Source organism: Belonocnema kinseyi, chromosome 4 (assembly GCF_010883055.1).
Source record: "Belonocnema kinseyi isolate 2016_QV_RU_SX_M_011 chromosome 4, B_treatae_v1, whole genome shotgun sequence".
NCBI classification, from domain to species: Eukaryota; Metazoa; Arthropoda; class Insecta; order Hymenoptera; family Cynipidae; genus Belonocnema; species Belonocnema kinseyi.
The window spans coordinates 103,907,927-103,933,085 of record NC_046660.1 but is presented as its reverse complement, the minus strand read 5'-3'; the positions used below and the strand labels follow the sequence as shown (position 1 = coordinate 103,933,085).

The 25,159-nt window shown below is 29.8% G+C and overlaps 1 protein-coding gene across 1 annotated transcript in view; it reads right to left on the bottom strand.

The window, feature by feature from the left end:
* The window catches only part of LOC117170634, a 429,481-nt gene extending 409,163 nt beyond the window's left edge, over positions 1–20,318 (bottom strand). The window contains exon 1 of the mRNA XM_033357538.1: positions 19,481–20,318. Within this exon, the coding sequence (XP_033213429.1) occupies positions 19,481–19,544 (64 nt within the window). The 5' untranslated portion in view covers positions 19,545–20,318. The remainder of the gene's footprint in view (positions 1–19,480) is intronic.
* Between the last annotated feature and the right edge of the window lie 4,841 nt (positions 20,319–25,159).

Below are 25,159 nucleotides of genomic sequence, written 5' to 3'. Positions count from 1 at the left end.
TCTTTTTTTCGATAATTCTATTATTTTGTTAAAAATTCCTTTTTTGTGAAAATTTTATTTATTTAAGAAAAAAGTCTATTATACTGTTTTTGATAGAAAAATTATATTAAAAAAAAAATTGATTTTTTGTTGTTAAAAATGTAATTTTTTTAAAGCCGTCTTTTTAAGGTAAGAAATTAATAATCGCGGTTGAAAATTCATCTTCTTCATTGAGGGTTCAATTTTTTTTTAAATTCCTTCATAGCTCATCAAAAATTAAGTTGTGTAAAATTAAATTGGATTATATTATTTTTGGTAGAGAATTAATATTTAAAATTAAAAATTGATCTTTTTTGATGAAAATTCAGCCATTTGTTTGAAAATGCATTTATTTCGATGAAAATTCGTGTTTTTGGTAGGAAATTAGTCTTCTTGGTTGAAAATTTATCTATGTCATTAAGAACAAAGCTATTAAGTTGCACATTCCTTTTTTTGTTTGTTAAAAATTCAATTCTTTAACTAAAAATTTAACTATCCTACTTTCGGTGAAACATTGAAATTTGAATTACAAATTGGTATTTTTGTGTTGAAAATTCAGTTATTTGTTTCAAACATCGTCTTTTTACATTCTCATCATTTATAATTGAGAAAGTATTAGAATTGTCGGAAATTTGACATCACAGTTTTTCAACGGTCCGTAAACACGATAACTCTCGAAAAAATGAACGGATCAAATCCATCTTTGGCACACTCTTTTAAGGTACTAAAATAAAGGTCGAGTTCGCTAACCAGTCATTTTTGATAAAAATTCAAAAAGTGAGCGCATTTTGAAAATTTTTGAGCCCACTTTTTTCTGAATTTGAAAATTCTATGTACGGATATTTATAGTATTAAAATGGACAAATAATTTATGCTAATGTCAAAGGAAGACAAACATTGCTTTTTAAAATCCATATGAGTCTGCCATAACAAATTTTTTGATTTTCTTAAAAAATCGAAAATTCTAATTTTGATTGAACCAAAAATAATGAAAAGTCAAAAAAATATACGGATTATTTACATTAAAGTAGCAAAAATTATCTAATTTTGCGACCAGCAGGTCGCTCTTGTATTCTAAAATTCATTCCTAACCTCAAAATGTCTTAAAGTTATTATCGCATCTTACATCAGCAATGGACTTTGATAACAAAAATTATTACAAATTCCATGCTTCAAAGGAATATAACTTAATGTTAATGTTTATATTAATAAAAAATAATAACTTAAACATTAACTTGTAATTAAAAATATACTAACCCTATTGATAGAAATCTCAGAGTATATGCTAAAGATTCTCAAGACTCTGAGAAGCTCTGAGAAATTCTCCGCAGGCACTCAGGTAGATATATTTAATGGTCCAGCTAGCTAGTTTAAATGCTTTGAATACTTTAAAATGTCTTTTCCGAAATTAAAATAAAAATACGATCATAAATAACAAGCAGAGAGGCTTAAATTGAAATAAGAATTCAATTACAAATAACAAGCAGAGGCCCTGTATTGCGGCGGTACGGGTGGCAAGGTGGTGGTAAACTGTGCGTCGCTCATTGGCTCTAGTTCGCGTACGTATTTAAAAATCAAGTACAGACTCGCACCGTAGCCAATGAACGTCACTAAAATCCAAGCAAGCGCAGATCAAGGCAGCTCCTTTGGAAATATTAACTTCAAAAAATACGTGTAACATTAATTACTGTCTAACTCACGGATGCCTCTGTCCAAAGATATTTTCGCTCTATCGCACGCGTGTAGCTATCAAAAATGTAAAATGGAAAATACATACTTTTGAGCATATGGCCTTTTCTATAAGCATTCTAAATTGAGATATTTCTTATTTAAAACTGACACAATTAAATTGTGACTATTTTAATTGAACAGTATAAAATTTAAAGTGAGAATTCACATCTAAAAATTTAAAACATCACGAGCGAAACTTACAGAATTTTTTGTTGTCAAAATGTCTGATTATATATTTTATAAATTTTGAACGTGTAGATTGATAGTTTAAAACAAAAATATAAGAAAATGGACAGTTTTTACTCAAATAATTGCCAAAAATTCAATTTTTACATGTACGTATTTCAATAAAAAATTCGTCTTTTATTGAAATGACGGGCCACACTGCATAAGAACGTCAGTGCCACGATGCTTGTTGGCGTAAGGGCCATGCTTAATAGTGTGGTATCAGATGGCATCATTGATTTTCAAAGCATGTGTCGATTCTCGTTTTTTGAAGCTTTTCCGTCAAAAAGTATAAATTATTGGAACAAAATAGTTACTGCAAACGTTACTTTTTGTGTGTCAAAATTGAAACTTTCTGGTGCGGGCCAATCTTTGAGCAGGGTTTTCTCACACATGGTTATCTTTTTTTCAAGCGCTCGTTTCGCAAGGCAATAGAGCTAAGCAATAGCTCAAAAGAACTTTTCTTGTTTTTCTCCTAAATTAAACAATTAAACAGCTACGAAACTTTTTAGTGTCAAAATTGAAGCTTTCAGGTGCGCGCTGATCTTTGACCAGGGGTTTCTTGCACATGGTTGTCTTTTTCAAAGCGCTAATTTTGCCACTTAATAGACCTAAGCGATAACTCAAAAGTATTTTTTTGTTTTTCTCTCAAATTAAACAATTACACAGTTACGCAACTTTTTATGTGTCAAAATCGAAGCTTTCTGTTGCGTGCCGATCTTTGACCAGAGTTTTCTCGCACATAGGTGTCTTTTTCAAAGCGCTCGTTTTGTGATTCATTAGAGCTAAGCAATAGCTCAAAGAACTTTTTTATGTTAATCTTAAATTAAACACTTAAACAGATACACAAATTTTTATGTGTCAAAATTGAAGCTTTCTGATGCGTGACGATCTTTGGCCAGGGGTTTCTCGGACATGGTTGTCTTTTTCAAAGCTATCATTTTGTGACTTAATAGCTCTAAAGTACTTTTTTGTTTTTCTCTTAAATTAAACAATTACACAGTTACGCAACTTTTGATTTGTCAAAATTGAAGCTTTCTGGTGCGTGCCGATCTTTGACCAGGGGTTCCTCGCACATGGTTGTCTTTTTCAAAGTGCTCGTTTTGTGATTCAATAGAGCTAATCAACAGCTCAAAAGAACTTTTTTGTTTTTCTCTTAAATTAAACAATTAGACGGTTACGCAACTTTTTATGAGTAAAAATTGAAGCTTTTTGGAGCTCGTCGATCTTTGACAATCTCTCGTGGTTTTGGTTCTTACGAAATGTGGATTTCTTTACTTGAATATTCAGGGGATGTTACAATAACCCTCAACATAAATTCAAGACATTTTCATGCTAGGATATGTTTCCCATGTTTATTATGAGTTTTTCTGACTTCAATAGTATTATCAAAAAATCGTAGTATATGTAGATTTCCTTGTTTGCTATATGAGGAATGTTAAAACAACCGTTTACAAAAATGCAACGACTTTACTTGGTATGGTATCTTTCTCACATTTATTGTGATTTTATTTTTCTAATCCTAATAGCCTAATAAAAAAATCTTCCGTGGTTTTGGTTTATAGTAAGTGTCTGTTTTCTTGCTTAAATGTCTCGCGGAAGTTGACATATTCCTTAGACATTCTGTATGGACAAATTAATGAATCTGCCTAGTTTATGGGTATAAAACTTTCATTTTATTGGATCTTACCTACAAAATGTGAGAAATTCAGCCGAACCTAACAAAATGTTTTTAGGAAGGATATAAACTCACACAGAAAAATATTATTAGATATTTTCTTAAAAAGTCACTTTTCGTACGTTGTAATGCTTTCGTTATTGAAAAACTTCAATTTTTTGGTGTAGTTTTAGAGGATTTATCACTTCACAAATTTAAAGACTTAAAAGTTGAAAATTATAATTCTGATAATGTGAACAGTATGTGATTAAGACTTCAAAAATTAAAAATTTTGGATTCAATTCTGAGTATGCCCTTAAATACACTGCAATGCTTTTTACACTTCAGCGCTTTATCCTAGGGGACGGATCATTTTCAATTTAAGAGACTGCAAATTTTAAACGGAGTTCTAGTCTTCACCCTCTTATTAAATTTAAATAAAATTGTACTATTTTCGCAGCTACAGACAATTTTATTTACAACTGATAAATATTCGTTTAAAATTACATTTTTTCTCTGGCGTGAAATTGCCTCTTAGAAGCCTCATAGTGAGTATTTTTTTTCCTTTAACTAGTCTAACAAATATTTTTAGTTATGTTATCAATACAGGATGAATTTAATTAATAAACTCTCGGCCTTCATCAATTGTATCAAAAAGCAAGTTAGCGAATGCATCCCTTGAAGACTTTCAGTGACTAACGCTTCGTTAGTTTCAATTTAGTGTACTTGAACCGTGATTTACGTGAACTTGATAGCAGATACGTCGGGCAAAGTCAAACTTCCGAAGATTAACTTCAGCTACAGGGTTGAACTAACGCAAGGTAAGTGACCTAATATGGGCTACTGTTTGTAATGCGATTAACAGCATACCGTGTGCCCATAAATGTCTAGTCTCAATACATGCACCTACGATTACTAAATTTGCGAGCTTGCACAAAATACGTCAACCCTGAATATTATTCGGTGTTAATTGGATATTCAGATTTGGCAAATAATAGAATTAATTTTAAAAACAGAAACGCAGTGAGTATATTCAATCATATATTGTTTGCAGGATTAAATAGCAGCTACATACGCTAGGTAAAGTTATGGCAAATAAACATTTAATGTCCTGAAAAGCAAACTGACCTGATTTGGAACAATAATCACAGAATGGGAGAGTACAATTCACTGAATAGAGGAAAATTGCAAATACAGCTTAAGGGTGATTCTTCTTATAGCAAAAAATTTAAGCATTCACATTTTACAGAAAAAATTCCATGATTTAAGATGTAATGAATAGGTTAAAAAATAAAAATCTGCAATAGGCTATATCTATAATAAGAGTTTTTAACATACTAATGTTATACTTACTTCAGGTTAAACTTATACTTTTATTTGATAAAAGTAATTAATCAATTTATACACGTGGTACTCTTCCAACTATTGTTCTGTATAAACAATGGTACACAATTAATTGGCAGGCCCTAATTGTAACAGAAATCAATTAAAAATCTTGTAATATCAATTTTATAAATACATAAAAAATAATTTTCAACTTTATTGATATTACTTGAGTTAGTATCTGCCAGCTTTATAATGTCACGTGTTATTTGGTTTTTAGTCATTTTTTAAAGAATTTATTGTAAATAATACCAGTTCCGTCAATCACAATTATTTAGTGCCTTGTTTATATTCGATACTTCATATGAATTAATGAGGTCAACTTGCAGCAGTAGATCAGATAACTCGCAGGTTCAGCAGCACATGAAATTCAAATTTATCAATCCTAATGTGCTTGCTAAAATGAAAACACAAAATATAATTTTCATTTGTGGAAACGGCACTAGGGACAGTCCACTCAATGAAGCTAGGACTATTTTAAGTTATGTTGGAAGAAAAATCATGTCTATAATTAAATCCTATTTTTTAAGCACCAGATACATCAAATTTTGCACTATACGGAGAATCATCCATATACGCATTCTCACTAAGTTTTGAAAAAAGAGAATAAAAATTTATAAAAATTGACGACTGAAAGTAAGTCAATTTTGTACATGCATAAAAAATTGAAGAATATTTTATAACTCAAATAAAAAAACAAATAATCTATCATTGAGAGAAAGGGAACGCTTCTCGGGCTACTTAGATTACAGTAGCACTGGTAAACTGGCCTTTGATTAATTAAGTCGATCACACGTCTCCTAATCGTTTCGTGATCAGCATTAGGACTGATCAGTCCGAAATGACAAATTACACCAATCAGCAGATTGAGCTATAGTAAGCAGTTTAGGAACAGGCTGATCAAAATTTTATAAAAGTGCCTTTCGGCGTGTAAATTTATAACGATAGATCATATTATAGAAAGGAGAAATTTTATTTTTTCCCTACCCTTCAGATTTATATTGGAGGCCAACTTCTTGCTTTAAAAATTATTTAAAATTAACTTCTTATCAGTGAAAAAACTTTCACATTCATACAAAGTTCAACAACTTGCTTTAAAAGAACGTACATTAAAAATAACTGAATAATTTATAATAATTATATTATGAAATAATGTGTTAATTTTATATAATTTTTAAAGTAAAAAGTTGGTCTCCAGTATATATGTTAAGGGTAGGAAAAAATAGAAATTTCTATAATTTATTATATAATTTATAATAAATATATAAATTTCTATGTATAACATATATTTTTTTATCGGCTCAGGAACGAATTACGATACCCTAGGATTGGAAGAAATCTACAGGTAGCATATTAATTTCCTCGTTACTTATTTAATTACTATGTATATACAATAATCGATATTCGATAGTGGACAATTATAATATCACCCTCAATAAAAATTCTCATTATTAAAGAATGCGCTCTCTAAAAAACTAACGAACTTCCACTCACAAGAACCATATGAAATTCCTAATTTATAAAGCATGTGAAAGTTAGAGAGTTAATTAAAATAATTATATTGTTCCTTATTGATTCATGGACGTTCCAGTTGCAAATTTACTAATTTACAGTCACTCTAGTAATTCATCAGTACGAATTTTAAAAAGTTGTTAATTAATCTACCATGCCAATTTCACTCCCAATGTATATCCAATTAATATCAAGTGTGACTTTAATTATGCTTCTAAATAGAAAAATTCAATTGGAAAATGAAAATATATAAATATTACTAAGTAAATTCAAGATGGAAAAACTTAGGAAAAAGTAAAACGTTTTTTGGTAACAGTCGAAGTTATTCATTGGAATCTTAGGAAAAGTTTTCTTCCGGTATCTTTTAATATATGAAGCCGAGGTGCACTCTTACGATCGAATTTCCTTATCGTTCTGCGCGAGCATACATTAAAATCATTTTATAAACCAAGTTAGAAAGCTTAAACGACTTTCGACTAAGAAGTGTTTGAAAGCTAATGATAAATTATAAAATAATAAGAATTTCTAATAAAGAAAGAAAATATCAAACACTAACCCTCATTGTCACTCATGAGAAATCAACAAACTTAATTTTGCACTTTATAAAACCTTTTTTTTCATTCATTTTAATTTATTTTTGAAGAAAGTTTTTCTAAAGAATATTGAGATTTCCTGGCAAATTGCTTTTATTCGAAATCGTTTCAAATTTAGCTGTTGGAACAGAATTTTACTTGATATCTCGATAGCATTATTTAATAAAATGTCATAATCTCTTTTAGATCATTATAATTTCTTGTTTATTAACTTAATGAAGAAATAATCACATTCCACGCGAACATTAATCTATGGAAGAAGTTCTGTATGGCACTTAGCAAAAAATGCTATTGAATCAATATAGCTTTTGTTCAGAAACAGGTGTTTTAATAATTCAAATGAATATTCAGTGACACAATAATTATTTATTTTGCTTCAAGAGTTATACAATTTATTCTGAAATACACATTAATGTATAGCATACACTTAAGTTAATAAAAAACGAAGTTCGAATTAAATTTATTGCTTCAATAGCATTTTTTTCACATCCTGAAATAAGGAAAATAACGACGATGTTAATCGAATTTCGAGCTTTTCTGCGATGCTATCTGTTTCCCAACTGTTACTCTGAGTTTTTTCTTTTTCCATTTTAAGCAGACAGTTAATTTAAAGTGACACGAGCGCACTTCATTTTACGCTTATCAATCTTAGTTATAAAGTTTAAATGAAATTAGTTTTTGGTATGTCGGACAAGTACGTATAACGGTCAGAATGTGTGCTTTACGTAACTTTCGTTCTAATATGCTGTCCCTTTGCAGGAAGCGTTTACGGCAGACGGAAATAATTACTGCGTTAGTTCACACGATAATAATAATTAAGAGCGAACTTTTCGTGTTAGTTATTCGACGTAATACTTAACAAGTGGGATAATACGATACTACTCTGGGAACGATACATTCATCTGAAATTCTAATGTAACGCAAAACTTTCGCAAATCTTTCGCAAGTCTGTTAGTAACCCGGGATTTCAGTCCCGAAAGTGTAAAAGAGACAAATCAGAATTTAATGTTATTCATTCTTAGCTTAAAGTTATTATAAATAAGATATTTCTGAAGATTAAAGTTTTTCCAAAGGTGAGCGAAAAATATAAATCATAACAAATAAGTAAAAAATAAGGAGAAATTCTCTAAGATTGTTTAATTATGAACATATTTTTATCAAATCTGGCTGAAAATAGTTTCAGTGGAAGAAATTGGACATGAATTGAAAACGAATTAATTATTTTAAAAAAATGGAAATAATTACATTATTTTGAGGAACGTTATTATTCTTTTTCACAGAAGCACTATAATTTTATACAAAAAGTACAGTTTTATTATTATGACTTTATTTATTTATTATGACATTATGACTTCAGAGAAAGTTTATTTACAAACAGCTTCTCCTCTCAATTCTTTGTTTCGAGCTAAATAAACTAAAATCTACAGAAACATTCATGATATGTCACAATGAAAATTTATATTTAGCTTTCAAACTTAAATATAAATTATAAAACAATTATAAAACAATTCGAATTTCAATATTTTTAATTTTAGTGCACTTTATTTTAATACAGGTTTTACAATGTTATGTTTTTATATTGTTATTACTCAATTTGAATTTCGAAAGTTTAAATTAAGAAATAATGTATTCAACTTTAAAAGAAGGGCAGATTTCAAACTTCGAAACTTGAATGAATATAACTTTAAATGGTTCAAATTTAAAGGTTTCTATGTCAGATTGCACGAAATCTGAAGCATTCCAGGAGAATAATTGATCTATTTCAATGACCGCCTATATCAAAATTTTAAATTGTTTGGAATTGCTTTGAAAATATATTAAAAATTCATAAAATTTCTAACAAAATTTTAATTCTAATTTGTTACATTTGGAATTTTAGGATTGTTGAAATATATAGTTCCGTTTAGAAAGTTAACAATGGCAATAAAATATTCCACATGTAATCTTGTTTCAATTTTCAAAACTTAAATGTATTTATTTTCAAGTTTTTCCAATTTAAAAGAAAAAAACGAAAAATAAAATAAAAATTTAATATAAGGATACATTTTAAAGAAAAAACTTCATTTCGTCCAAGAAAGATTATTTTTCAACCGAAAAAGATGAATTTTTAGTCCAAACAGATATAAACTTTCAAGCTAAAAAGGCAAATTCTCTGATATAGAAAGACTTTTCAAGACAGTAGATCAACTTTGAACTAATTAATTGAATTTCCAAATAAGAATATTAATTTTTTATCGAGAATGTGGATCTTTCAAAAAAAATACATGAATTTTCAATCGATTGTAATTATTTCCAAATAAGAACTATTGATCTTTAACCAAAAATGTTATTGTACATTTTCACTTAAAAAATTTAATTTGACAGCGAATAGTTGAATTATTAACTGAAAATGAGAAATTTTTAACAAAAAATGGGATAGTTAAGTTTGTAGTAAAAGAAATTGATTTCTAACCAAGAAAGATAGCAATTTTTGCGCAGAGATGAATCTTTCATTAATAAAATTAATTTTGAACAAATTATTTCAACTTACAGCTAATTATTTAAATTTTTAATTGAAAATAATAATTTTCTACCAAAAAATTAATTTTCAACAAAATACAAGAATTGTGAATCATATATTGAAACTTTCAACTATAACTTAATCATTTTTAACGCAAAATGGAAGTTATATTTTTATTTTAAAAAAGTAATTTGTTGAATATACAAATAAAAATGATCATTTTTCTGCAAAAAATGAACTAGTTAAATTTTCAGGTAGAAAATTAATTTCTAACTAAAAAGAAAACGAATTTCCAAAAAAACAGTTTAATATTTAAACATACAGAAGAATTGTTAATGGCAAATTTTAATTTGTGAAGCATTTCAAAAAATTGTTATTTACTTATCTATATTATTTCATGTGTGGTGTCACATTTTGCGTTACACTCTGACCCTTACGCCCCAAATGTTTCCAAAATGTTGCATTGGAAATCGTCAGAAAACAGGAATCGGCAGGGGTAGGAGGCATATGAAAATTAAGTATAATAGCCAAAAATAGAGTAGTAAAATTTCAATAAGTATATTCATTTTTAATAAAAAAGCGAACTTCCAACAAAACAGTTGAACCTGAACCAAAAAAGAACCTTTTTTAACCGTAGGTTGATTTTTTCTCTGGACATTATAGACTTGCAAACAAACATTGCGCAGTTGATTTTTTAGTTAAAAAATTATTAAAAATAACAAATAAAACGAAGATTGAACAAAATAGTCCTATTCTAAACCAAACTGATGAAGCTTAAGACAAAAAAATGCATTTCTAATAAAGTAGTTCAACTGAAAACCACGTTGTCGTATTTTTGACTAAAACACATATCTATTTACCAAAAAGATTGCATTTTCAAGAAAGTAGTTAAATTTGAACGAAAGAGTAGAATTCGCAACCAACCGAGACAAATTCCAAACCAAAAATATAATATTAGATAATTCGACAACGAAAAATTATGTTTTAACTAAAAATAGTTTGAGTGTCTTATTATTTTCTATTAATTGTATTATACAGTTCATAAATAAGCTGAGAACTAAGCTCAACATCGCAAAAAACAGACGTTTCTTGAAAACACTAAACTTTATCTAAGTTCGTAACGTTATATCCCCTGACTTCCCTTCCTCTTTCCAGTCTCCACTGTAGTTCTTTTGCCACCCCTCCCCCCTAAAAATGATAACGTAGTTCATGGACTGCCTGTTGTATCTAATTACTGAAAAAAAGTTAAATAAATATGTTTCAAAATTTTTTATTTTCTTTTCTAATCCGATTTAAGCAATTAAATGATTCTCAAATATGCAGAGGCCATGAGTATACCGTTGCATACACATTCATTTAATAATAATCACTAAAAAACTAGAAAATTATCTCCTGGAAAAGTTTGATTCGGAATCTCAGTATTGGCACATGCATCAAACTGATAGTTATATGTAGAATCTAGAGGCTCGCAAAATCTAGGCCAGCGCCTATTTCCAGAATTCACAAAATTGTCGCTGACGAACATCCTCCTTTGTATCTTCGTATCTACGTTTCGTCTCCGTGCGCCTTTGCGTCACTGATCTGCGTACATAAATCAGCGCTACACGTCCACTCACGAGCCGAAGGTCTATAGGAGAAAAGCTTAGTGACGCCAACAACGTATCAAATACGTGACTTGGATAGAATAGTCTTCTGTAAGCTCAACTTATCGGCCAATGAAACGATCGTCCACCCCTGCACATACCCATCTTTATCTTCTATTGTATATAAAAGGTTCGGGAAATACAAGAACGATTGAAGCTTTCAAGCCTAAATCAATGCGAAACTTCGACTTCCCGTCCCTAGATACTTTGTACCCATCCCCTCTTATTTTACAAAAATTCCATAAACTTACTTTTCGGTGCTTAGAGAACTTTTTTCTCTAGAGGTACCGATATAAATTAATTAAAATTATTGAATACATAACAAAATAAAAGATGAATATTTTTTTAATAATTAATCAAATGAATAGTATTCATCTTGATCCCCTTGCTGGGATAATGTTCAAAACACACATTTGTGAACAAATTAGTCTAGAGCGTACAATTTTAATCCGATTTTTACAGTCATAATTAACTAAATTTGAAGAAGAATGGTGAAGCCGATTCTTGAACTTTACATTATTTTTTTCAATAACAACAAAGTTGAAATTATTTTTTATGCAAATGATTTTATTTTTTGAAACTACTCACATTTATATCAAACAACGAGTGAAAGTGCTAGTTCAAGATTGAAAGTACTTGCAAATTTTATTTCTTACATTTTATGCGGGGTCTACGTAAAAACAATGTTTAGTTACAATGTTTTCCTAATACAAATGTATTTTAATTGTTATAAGAAATTTAATAAACAGCTTTTTATACATTAGCTATTTCACGCTATGAGGACTTCATTTCATTAACAAAATTATTTAAAAATTTGTCGGCAATACACAATATGTTCGATTTTTTAATTCAGATTTCGTCTTTTAACGAAATCTAATTTAAATTACTTCGAAAAAATCTTCCATTGTCATACTTTACCAAATAAACATAATTTTTAATTTTATAAACAATTTACAAGAGAGTTCGCAACTTGACTGCTTGTCGAAAAATGGGCGTCGTTTTTTGTCACGAAATCAATTTCCAGTAATTCAGAAACGACCTAATTTATTATAAGCGAGATTATGCTTCTTTGTCAGATGACAATGTTTTTTATTTTTCAAACTATTTTATGAAAAAATATGCCAACTGTATACTTGTTAACAAATGGATGTAGTTAGTTTTGTTATGAAATCGACTGCCAGTGATATAGAAAGAATCTTATTTATTAGGAAACTTTACCAGGTGATCTAATTTGTTATTTATTTAAATAAGTATGATAAAAAACAATCCAGAAAAGTGACGAATTTCCTGAGTCGCGGACAGTCTATTGCGTAAAAAAAACCAACATCAATTTTCTTACAAGTAGTTGAGTTTTTAATTTGTTGGTAAACTAAGCAATTGTTCTTATTTGATAAGATTATGAAAGGATTTTTTCAAGTAATTTAAAATTCATTCCGTTAAAAAAAAAGACATGTTATAGTTGAAAATTGACGACAATTAGTAATTTGTTTATAAAATTTATTTAAACAATTATTAGTTATTTGCACATACTAAAACTGAGTGCGAAATGACTATCGTATGCATTTGTTGATTAAATTTGTTAATTCCATTAAAAATTACTTTGAATTTAAAAAAGGGGTGAATAGGAATTATTTCTACCTACAAGCCAACAAATTTTTTAAAAATAAATTCATTAGGAATTTTTCATTTTAAAGTACCACTTCCACTCATTAATTTGTGATTATAAAAATAAACACATTTTTTAAAATGTTTTAACCTATATTATATTCTTTTTAAGGCATGCCTCTACTTACTAATAAGAAATTAAAAATGTAAAAGTCTTTGCTTACATATTTCTTTGAAATTCAGTTAACTTTCATTTTAAAAAAAGAAAAAGCTCAAAGCGGATCAAATTGGTAAGCTGTAGGGTAATTCAACCAGCAAACTTGTTTGGCTCCACTTTGCGCAGCACTGTGTAACTGGTGATACATTTTGTTTTCAAAATAAAAAAAAATGTATCCTATTTATGAAAAAATAAATAAATTGAAAAATTGATTTACCATCAACCGGGGTAATTAAGGAATAATCTATGGTTATAATGGAACAATATTTGAACCTCATAACCCCGCGTAAACACTATTTTCGTTATCGCATCTAAGACAAATCCTTATATAGGTAAAAAAGATATAGGTTGCACATACAAGGCTGTTTAAAAATTACGTCAAACTTGCCTGGTGGGAGACTTACAGGTTTTGAAAGAAATGAAAATTTCTCGACAAAAATTATACTATTTGGTTGAAGATTGATCTATTTTGATGAAAATTAGTTGTTTTTTTTAGTTTGAAATGCAACTATTTAACTTTTGATCGTTTTTATATGAAAATTAAACTTTTAATTCTTTAAGTAAGACTATTTCGTTGAAAGTTCGTTCAAAAATTAATTTTCTACATTAAAAATTTAAGTATTCTATTTTTGGTTAAATATCGATCTTTTTTTAGTGAAAAATTCGATTATCTTATTAAACAGTGATTTATTTTGTAGTCAATTTAAAGAAAATTCATATTTTGTTTTGTAGAAAAAGAATAGTTTTTGGTTCAAAATTCAACTATACTGTTGAAAATGCAACACATTACGACTTGGAATCTTGAGAATTTAAAGCGTTTCATATTTAATTAAATATGAGATCTATATATATAATTTCCTTCCAAAAGATTTATCTCTCTGTTTTCGCAAAAAATCACCCTATTCGCTCTGTTTTAACAGATTAAAGCTTCAACTGTGAAGATTGTACAGATATTATGTTTGTATGGTTCACGTTTTATTTTAGGAGTTCCAATTTTGACGTCGTTTTTGAATGGCCTTGTAAATTATTCAATCTATAAGCCTATACATTTTCAACGAAAGAACAACCTTTTAAAATGACGTAGAAAGCAGTTATTTAGACGAAGAGTAATCTTCTAAAGTTTATCACCTGCTACTATTTTTATTTACTGTATTATTGAACCATGCTTCGCATTTCTTTTTTGTTGAAAATGTTGCTATCAAAAACCACACAAAGATTCACAATTATTACATGAACATCTATCATTTGCCAGTCTTTTTGATTTTTTAGACAAATGCACTGAAAAAAAGGGTTAGTTGTGACAACTATTTAGTTAGTAAGATAGTATACTGCTATTTTGTTAGTTAATACTACTATTTTATTCTTTCGTATACAAATTCCATTAGTTGCTCCGACTATTAAGTTAGTTCCAGCAACTAAGTAAATGGTTGTCCCAACTAACAAAATATCAGTGCCATATCTTACAAACTGAATAGTTGGCCCAATTAACAATTTTTGTCTGTGTGGCTACTCGCTTTTGAGTAAAGTCGTAGCTTTTAATTTGAAATCTGTTCTAAACGTTTTAAAATATTCCTTATATCGGAATAAATTTACGCCATAAAAGTAAACGGAATAATACTGTATTTCGTTGCGTCGATAATAAAGTTTCTTTGAGCGGAAGTGAAGAACATTCAACTTTTGAGAACCTTCGGAAACAGAGATTTTGCTCCGGGCGTTGGCAGTGAATTTTATATTATATCAACACATCCTGTAAAAACTATCTAACTTCAATAATTAATAGCAACGTCAAAGAAGAACAGAGTATATAAATTAAAGTAGTTGTGTTTTTTATTATTATTATTGCAAAAAATTGAACTTTATTTTTTCCTGTAAGTCTAGTGTGTCAGTATTTTTAGAACTTTTTTCTTTCTTCTTGCAGCTGAACAATACAAAATTTTCTTTAAAGTTTTAAAACCACTCTTCTTCTTGCCCCTTCGGGCTACAACGGCAGCCCTCATTGTCTTTCTAGGTGCACTATACGGATTAAAAGGATTGCAGTTTTGTGATTTAAAATCTTTTATCCACCACGAATAAGGGAAGCCTCTCCGCGTTTTTATTTCACAATTGAATCTTACTTTGGAAGGTGTAGAGTCAACAGAATCTTATATAGTTCGGTTTTAATTAATGGAAATAAAGTCCGAGTAAATGGATGGCAATTTAACAAAAAGAGTCGCATTTGAATGACATTTTTAAAACTTTTGTTCCCTGATAAATGTAAGGAATCATTTTTCTATATTTAACATGCATCAATAGATATTTTAGCGTCACTTATTTTTGGGTTCTTTTAAAGAAACATTTTTAGCATAAGTTGAGATACCTAATCAAATGCATTATTGTAAAATATGTTTTTAATATTTGTCAAAAAACTTATTATACTTTAAAAAGGCAGTGTCAGAATGTATGTACAGCAAAACTTAATTTTTATAAGAAAAAGGAAATTTTATAATCAACCAAATATTTCTAGGATCAATTTCAGCTAAAACTTTCATTTAATACTTATTTCTTTTTGTCTTATACTGTTTGGAATTAATTAACAGAATTCGAAAATTAGCACCTACTTCAAGAGATTCCTGTAGAAAACAAAAATTCAAATTCTTTTCCTTAGAGGACTACGAAGCCCTAGGCACTTCTGAATAAATTATAAATTAAATTTTATCCTAGCGTGTACTTATAAGTTGATCAAGTTTGTTGCATGATAAAAATGATCAAGTTTTCAACTAAAAATCTTGTCACCATTTATTCCAAAAAATTAACAATGAATTCTCGACTCTCTTGAGTCAAATTTTTATGACTTAAACACGAGCGGTTTATAACTTCGAGTGTATACCTGTCCTAAAAAAAAGGGTTATTCTGACGGTCATAAAAGATAATCTTTATTAATGATTGAGCAATCTTGTATAATCTTATACAATATACATATTCAGTCAACATATTTACGGATTTTCATTTGTATTATGCTTGTTTGATGATGATACCGAAAATGTTGTTTGTTTTCACGTATTTCTAACAGTTTAGGAGATCCTTGTATAAAGTTACAATTGTTTTTTTGTTTTTTTTTGAAGAAAATTTTTAAGGGCTATACTCATTCAGCTCAACACATTTTGATTTTTTTAATTGAAAATAACTAATTCAAAAATTACAAATTTTTCATTCATCAATTTTAATCTCATTTATGAACTGAAAAAGTTTCGTATTAAGGCAGGTTTACTTGAGACAAGTAAACGCCGTTTTAGTTGTCGTGGTCATAAAATTAAGACGAAGGCTTATGTCTCGACTCAGATTTGAGACGCAGCCAGACAACGATGCCTTGGAGACGAATTTAAGACATAAACAAGTCGAACTCAAGTCAAAGCATTTTTACTCGGGCTCATAAGTAAAAAATATTTTTTATTATATTTTCTCTTTCACTTATTATCATTAATTGTTGCTAGATTATGCCACGAGAGGAATTTTAGATAAAATATTTTTATGGTATCCTCCACAAATTTCAATTTAATTTATTACTAAATTTGCAGTAAAATATGTTGTTTTTTAGAGGAAGTTAGAAGATACGTATTTTTCTTATTTGTAAACAGAATTTATTCTAAAAATTTATGCGTATTTAAATTTTGTACATTGTTTTATCGAAAAACCCGAATTGTATTCTTTAAAATTCTATAACTTTCAGCCTAATTGAGATATTTATTATTTTATTTGTCATTCTAATAGCTTTCATGGTCTTCTTTCAAAGCCTGTCGGAAATTTCAGAAAGGTTCAAAATTAACAAAATGGCAGCAGTTTTTCTGAAAAAATTAAAAATCGATTTTCTCAAAAAAACCAACTTTAAATTTTTTGTCAATTTTTTTTGACCTTGTACTTTAATAATGAAGATATAGTGTAACTTTGATGCTTGCTAAATAATTTTTGTAGCAAGCAGAATTCTTTTTTGTTACAAACGAAATTTCTACTTTTTCTTAGAAACAATGATAGATACGAAAAAAGGGTAAGATAAAAGGTTGCTCGCGTAAAAATGTTCTTTGAAAAACTCCGGTTCTTTTGCGATATTTTTCATAGCTAATGAAAACAATTCAAAAAATACATTTTTAGGAGGAAAAAAATTCTTCCGGCCTCAAAAATGGTTTAGTCCGCATGATGCTGCTGTGATGCCTTTCATCAGTAGAAACTAAAAAAAAATATATTTAGAAAAATAAAAAAGGTAGGGTAATTAAGAAAATCTTTTTTATTATTTTCTTCAAATTTTGAAAATATGAAAAAAGTATAATTTTGGTACACCCCTCCCTTTCTAATTTTTCTAAATATTTTGTTAAAGTTTCAACTGATAAAATAAAGCAATCTTAGCATCATCATGCTCGCAAAACCATTTTTGAGGACGGGAGAATTTTTGTCCCCCTAAAAATGTAGCTTTTGAATTTTTGTTTGTAACAAAAATTCGTTTATAAAAAAACAGGATTCTCCTGGTTACAAAAGTTATTTGGCAAGCATCAAACTTAAAACAATATCTTTAGTATCTAAGTTCAAAAAAAAAAAATTGAAAAAATTGAAAATTTTTGAGAAAATCGATTTTTAATTTTTTCAGCACTACATCTGCCATTTGGTTAATTTTTAACCTTTTTTCTGGGTTTTTGAAAAACAATCCACAAAATTCAAATACGCATAACATTTTAGATAAATTCTGTTTGCAAATAAGAAGAATACGTATCGCCTAATTTCATGTAAAAAGCAACATATTTCACCCTCGAAAGATTCTACGATTTCAAGTGCAGGGCGCTGACTGATTTAAAAGGGATTCGGTCATATATATATATATTTTTTTTTTAATTTATTAAATTTCAAAAACAATATTTGTTATAAATAATAAATTTGACTATTAATTACTTATGTTTAACGAAATAATTACAATTTATTTATATAAATAAAGCAGAATATTTTGAGTATAAAAATGATGTTACTTGGTGTTTTAAAAAATAGCTTTTAAGATCTTCAGAATCTTATTTTCGTACAAAAATCTATGTTAAGGGAGGTGAATTAAATTTATAATTTACAAAACAAGTTATATATATATATATATATATATAATATTGAAAATAAAAGTTATAAAAAGAAAGTAGTTATTTTCGACCTATACTTGCAGGCTATACATTTGACCACACCTGACTTTAAAATTGGCCCATCTGGCATCCAGGATCCAGCACCTTGAAGGTGGGGAGTCGCCAGACCGTGGCAATATCCTTTTCTTTAAATGCGTCTGACTTCACTTTCTTGTTCACAAAACAGTAACCGTGAGAAGGTTTTAAATCATTAAGATACTGATAATTCTTAAAAATTATTTGACTTCTACTATCCTCATTGTTTTTTGTTGAATTAACATTACTCTCAATTCATATACAGTAGCAAAACAATAGCAATAATAAATCATTTTTTGTCGTAATGCAATTGTAAACAAATTATTCTTCTGACGAAGATTCAAAATAACTTATAATTTTGAACTTCAATCTTGGGAGCATATTTTATTTTAAAATTTCTGCATTGCATGCATCCTAATTTCAATTTTTTAAAAATATAAAGCATTTAAATTAAATTTTAATAAAATACAAAATTGCGTTAAAGTTTTGGAAAATATTTTAAAGGCTTGAAGATTATTGAAAAATTGGTGAACGCCGGTTCAGATTTTTAAATTTGGTAAAAAATTATTTAAATTAGCAACTTTCCAAAAATGCATAGGGCCTACACGTACCGAAATTTCGGTCAAAATATGGGTGTGCCAACACATAAATTCCGGCGATTCGTACCGACATTTTGGTACAAACAGCCCCTTTTCCAGCTCGTCCTATTCGTAGCTAAGAAATTCGTCTATTTGTATCGAAATTTTGGTAGACATAGGCACGGCCATAATTATAACCTAATCTCAAATTTCTAAGGATTCGATAAATTGGGACTGAAACTCTAAATTATACTTTATTAAAAAGTAAAATAATCTGCTCTCTTGAAAGTACGATATCTGGATACAGTATTAAAAACTGCTCCCACCAAAATTTCAAAGCGAATTTTATGACGAGAGATTTGTGTGCTGAGTCTATTTAAATAATAAAGCTTGATTATTTTTGCCGTAACATATTTTCCCTCGTGTTTCTCTCCTCGCATTCTCATTACATGAATTTTGTGTATTTTTGCCTCCGAGATGTAAAGGTATCATACATAATGCGCTTCTCTGTAAACAAAAAAGATCTGCAACTCCACTCATTTAAAAATGCATGAGGAAACATCCCTTTGGATTCGTATTGCATCCCTCGTAGCTAGCCGGACGGAAGGAAGAGAAACTTGATATATGATTGAGAGGATTCTGTTGTGAAAACTTACCTTCGATACTCGGGGCGAGAATATAGAGCAAGAAAAGTAGAAGTCCGAGCACGCGAAATGCCATCTCTTCCTCTGGTGCCTTCTGGTCGTTCCACTTCCTCTTTCTCTGAGTGTACCAATCTGGAATCCCCGGCAAAGACGGCTGCACTCGAATCCACGCTACATCGAAGACTGCACTTTTTTTATACAAAAAGGCTCTTTTTTCGAAAAATTAACATATGAACGAGAGCCCTTATACACGAAAGGAAACCGCACACACTTCACCTAACCAATTTAAAACACGTGACCTTCTTAATTACTATTTTTCCTCTCTTGATTCGTCCATTCTCGAAATTTGTATTCGAAGACGAAAGGAGGAAAATGAAATGAAAAAAGTGAAATCAAAAAAAGGGGAAATAAAACTGTTAGAGGGGTCAAAATAATGAAACAACTAAATTAGAGAGTTAAATTAAGAAGAAACCAATTTCAACAGATAAGCCAAAGATCCTTTTTTGCGATGAAACTGAACTTCCTTTTTAGACAAGTAAAGTCAATACTGAATTGCAGGAAAGAAACTTTAATCAGGGATCCATCCCTTCTTGTTCAAATCTCGCGCACTTGTTTACTCGTTCGAAAGGGTAAACTTAAAACTTGATTTTCGCGGGCTCGATCTTTGAATTATTATTGGAGAACTTGATAAGTTAAGCACTTGCGCGGCACTTTCAGGCTTTTGGTTTCATGATCTGTGATCTATAGATCGCGAACGGAGGGATCGAGGTGGCGCCGGCTTTGAAAAGAAGGGGACAACGCGGCGGCCGTACGAGGGTTGAAGCCGCGAGCGACTGCCTCGAAACGACTACGATATGTGGAGGAGGCTTCGCGAAACTGCCGAGCGGTGCGTTCGTTGAGTTTCGGAGGAAGTCGCGCACCTGTCGCCCAGTCGTACACGGTTGCGCATGTCTCGAATCCACGCAACTACCGGCTGTCCGGGGATGCAGGTGGAAGCCCACTGGGGTCGGTCGAGTGTCGACTAAGGGAAAATCTCAAGTGTGCACCGGGCATGTCTTCTTTTGCAAACTGTGCGTGAACATATTTATCCAGAAAATCTTCCACAGAAGAATTTCCATGGGACAAGTCTTGGCGAAGCAAGATTTTGCGACCAAAACTTGCGTCCTTACCTTTATACTTTTCTGTAGAAAAGGCTTCAAAGCGATTTCTTCTAATTGTCTGAATATGCTGAGGGCTATCCACTGGAAATTGGGATGTGCAGTAGAATTTCAAGAATTAAGGCCATATGATGAGTGGGTCACGTGACCAGATTCCTACCTTACCAACACTTTTTTTATTTCCCAACTTATCTGCATACGAAGCTCCACATAGAGTTGAATATTTGGTATAATAAATAAAAAGCATTAAGAAAGGAGGGTCTGGTTCTAAACTTTAATAATTGTGAAAAAAGTTTTCTTTGTAAATAATTTTGTTGTGCTTTTTTTATAATGATTAAAATTAGGACCAGACCCACTTTTCTTACTGCTTCTTATTTATTATCCCAAATGTTCAACTTGATGTGCAGTTTTTTGTGATAATAAGTTAGGAAATAAAAAAAGTGTCGACAAGGTAGGAATCTGATCACGTGACTCACTCATCAAATGGCCTTAAAAAGAATTAAAAAAGGTTCAAAAAAATCCAAATGATTCAAGGAACTAAAAAGGCTTTGCAAAAATTCAAGGTGTTTACAAATAATTTAAAACAATTCAAAAGAATACAAAAGATTTCTCAAATTTTTAGGAAAATTCAAAGTAAATCAAAGAATTTACAATAGTTCGAGATAGAATATATGGAATATATATTAATATATGGAGCTAGGATACTTGGTGTTGAACCAGTCGATCTATGTACTAAAAAATCCGAAGATTGGTTTTATGTGATCCTGAGTACTCAGAGATAGAGAGAGAGAACTTAAATTTACTTGACATTGCTTTGCAATATTAGTGGTTTATAATCATCTTCGGCTGATAAGAATAGATTTCTTTTGAAGAATGGAGGAGATTCTTAATTGGCATAAAAAGAAAATTAATAAAGATGAAACTTTAGAAGAACTTGAAAATTGGGATAGGAAATATAGTTTGTTTCCTTAGATAGAAGATGAAAAACAAATCAAAGATCGGTTTGATACAATTTTTAATTATTTTCTTCTCTGACAATAAGGAATACTTTTTATTCTCTATTTCTTTCCACAACCTTTTCACATCGCATATGATTTGTTTAACGTACACGAAGAATTTTTCCTGAAGAAGTACTACATATTTTATATTTAAACCTAATCATACAGTACCTTATGTAATAGAATTAGCAAACGGTAATTTACTAGATGCCGCATTGGTATGTCAAGTCTGAGATTCAGTCCAAAAATTTCATCGTGAAAATGAATGACTAAACTTCGAACATTCAGGTCCTTTTCACTTACTACCTTACATCGGGTACACGAATCTAGATTTGAAATAATCATTTTTCATTTTGTGAAGCTTCTAAAACTATTTCTACTGGCCCTTTATGCCTAGGGATGTACTCCATAAACCTCTTTCTCCACTACAATTTTTAATAACTGCCATCCTGATAAAGAAGGCTTATGTTTGCATTCATAATTTATGTTTTGCATTTATAACTCATGTTTTTCACGAATAATTGTTTTAAAAAAGAAACGGAACATTTTTTGGGTTAATCGACTCTGCATTATTTATTGTCACAAGAAAATTTTTAATTTCACTAAATCTGCGATATTTATCCTTGAACAAGTTACAAATATTGTTAGAAACGAGCCAATAAAAACAAAGATATTATATAGCTGAATTAGCAATGTTGGAAGTCAGCATATGGTACTAATGGAATAGAAATAATTACGACAGAGTTTTGAAATTGGTAATTGATTTAGAAGTTTATCTTCCAATTAAAAAAATGATAAGGGCATATCCAAAATTAAAATAAGTGGAATGAACAGCAGAAGTAGTTTTCAAACTTTTCATAATTTTTTCAAAACTTAGATACCCTTTTCACTCTTGACCAAATCTAAACACTTTATTTGCACTATCCGTATATAATATAAATTCTCACATATCTAACAATTCTGTTACTTTTTATTCTTCTTCTTTGTTTTTTCTTGTAGTTCACGCTTTGAAATCTTACAATGTTACACTCTAAACAAAAATGTTTAACTGTTCCGTTAAAAGTTCTGGATCAGCCCTTTCCTACTACTGAGAAAAGTAATTGTCGCTTACAAGTTCCACTTCGCGGGTGAACTAATCCGCCGGGCGGCGCGTCAATCGTCCTGCTCTAGAAAAGCATTGGTCTTATGGGGAACTCAATAATTAATATTAAGTAAAAACATTCCAGAGCATTATTTCAGCTTATAAAATTAAGACCAACAATTCTTTGATGGGTAAGTGATATTTAAAAAATATAAAAGTCATTGCAGTGTAAAAGGATTATTTTAAAAGTGCTTACACACGTATGTTACTAACAATAGGTATTGAACACGTGTAAATAAGTACAGTAAAGACACGTTTATTGCAGGGCCCGTTTATCGCAGGACTCGTCTCTCGCCAGATTCGGGACCCGTTTATCGCGGGATACCTTAACCCCAGTCTTTACTTTCACATCTCTCGTTAAACCAATAGCTGAAAAGGCGGGACTGTTTTGATTTTATATTGAAGATTGCAGCACGTATTTCGACGTCAGCTAGCATGCGTGCTTGGAAACAATTGCAAGCTCACATCGCTAGTGAGCGGACCAATCAGCTAAAAGGCGCCTGCCTTCCAATGAAGTGGTGGGAGCCAGTGAAATTTCTCCTTATTCTGCGATAAACGGAACCCATTCATTTCAAAAGCCTTGCAATAAACGGGTCTTTACTGTATTTGTTTTTCAATGAAATGATTAATAGGTACTATATATTAAGAATACATTTTCTAATAAAAATATAAATTAATTTTTTAACAAATTGGAAGTCGGAATAACATTGAAAAAATAAAAATCCGAAGAGAAAGCGAAATATTTTGATAAAAAATGTAACAAAATAAAATTATGATATAACAATATCTTAGAAAGTTGAATAACGAAATTAGCAAATGTAATACTATCTTAATGTTTTCTTCAATATTATAAATTAGGAATTGAATAGTTTTGAATAATATCAATTCAATTTTTAAGAACGAGAAATTTTTTATTTGTCAAATATAACAAGCAAATGAAAATGGTTGTATGGAATTATTTCTTTAATTCAAACACATGTTCATTGCATAATTTATTGTTATCAAGTAATAAGATGCACTTTTTCAACAAAATATACGTGGAAAAAGAGGGGGGGGGGGGAGAATAAATGAATTAAACGAATAAGTAGCTATAAGCAAAATCAACAAATTCAGTATATTTCTCTAAAATGCATAACTAAATAACATACAATATAAGTACTATAATACATGAAAATTTTTAATGCTATGTATATATTAATGCAAATAAAACATAAATAACACCTTTAAGTCATGTAGATATTCATCATTACTTCACAAAACTTACAAACTAATTGGATCAGTCAAGGACAAATTTAGAAACAAATTTAATGTAGAAATACAGACAAACATTAATCTTTTTCGTTTGCAGTGTTATGCGTTTAAAATATTTATAATCATAAAAAACGTATAAAATTTCAATAAAAATTTCCGTTTTTTTTAGAGCAAAAAATTTGTAATACTTTAGAGCTTTTACTATATATCATTTTGCACAGAATTCTTTTCAGAAATTAAAAGAAGTTGCTCAATGGTATAATAATAGTAATAATAGTATGTAATGTAATAAATATAATAATATATAATATGGATGGTAGCTCCAAGAAAGCATCCAGAGGCGACTGTTGTCACCTCTAACGCTCGCGGCCGCTGTTTAAGTATAACAGCTGTAAAAGACGAAATACAAACTACACCATGCTCTTGATTTTGTACCTAAAACATCATTGTATACATTTCAAAGATCGTAATAAATGAACTCATAACATCCTCATCTCATTAATCACTTGACTTAGTCCGTGGCTACGATAAAAAACCGAGTTCACTCGAGAACAAGTTGAAAAAAAACAAAAAATAATATTCTTCTCGGCAAATTTATCTACTAATTTACCGAAGTTAATATTTTATGCAGGCTTTAAGGTTTTACACTTGAAATTGCAGAGTCTCTCGGGGACAAAATACGTTCTTTTTAAGAGCAAATGAGGCGATATGTATTTTTATAATTTGCCCAAAAAAATGTCTACGAAATTCTATTTGAATGTTGTGTTTTGTTTTTCAAAATCTACAGTTTTTTTTAATCCTCAAAAACTTTGGTTATAATTATGATACTTATCGTTTTCTTTTTCAATTTGAGATCGTTTATTGTATGTGTTTATTGTATGATTTATTGTGATTTATGTATTGTATGATTTATTGTATGATCTCACTATTAGCACCAAAAGTCAGAATTATAAATTAAAACCCGCTATTTTATTATTTAAATAGTTTTGACACATAAGCCTTAATGTTTTTTCTGGAGCAGGACGAATGACGCGCTATCTGGTGGCTAGCGGATGAGTTTACCCGTTATGTGGAACTTGTATGCGACAGCAGCTGCTGTACAAAAGGTCGGGGAGTAGGATGCATACAGATCATCTCACCCCAG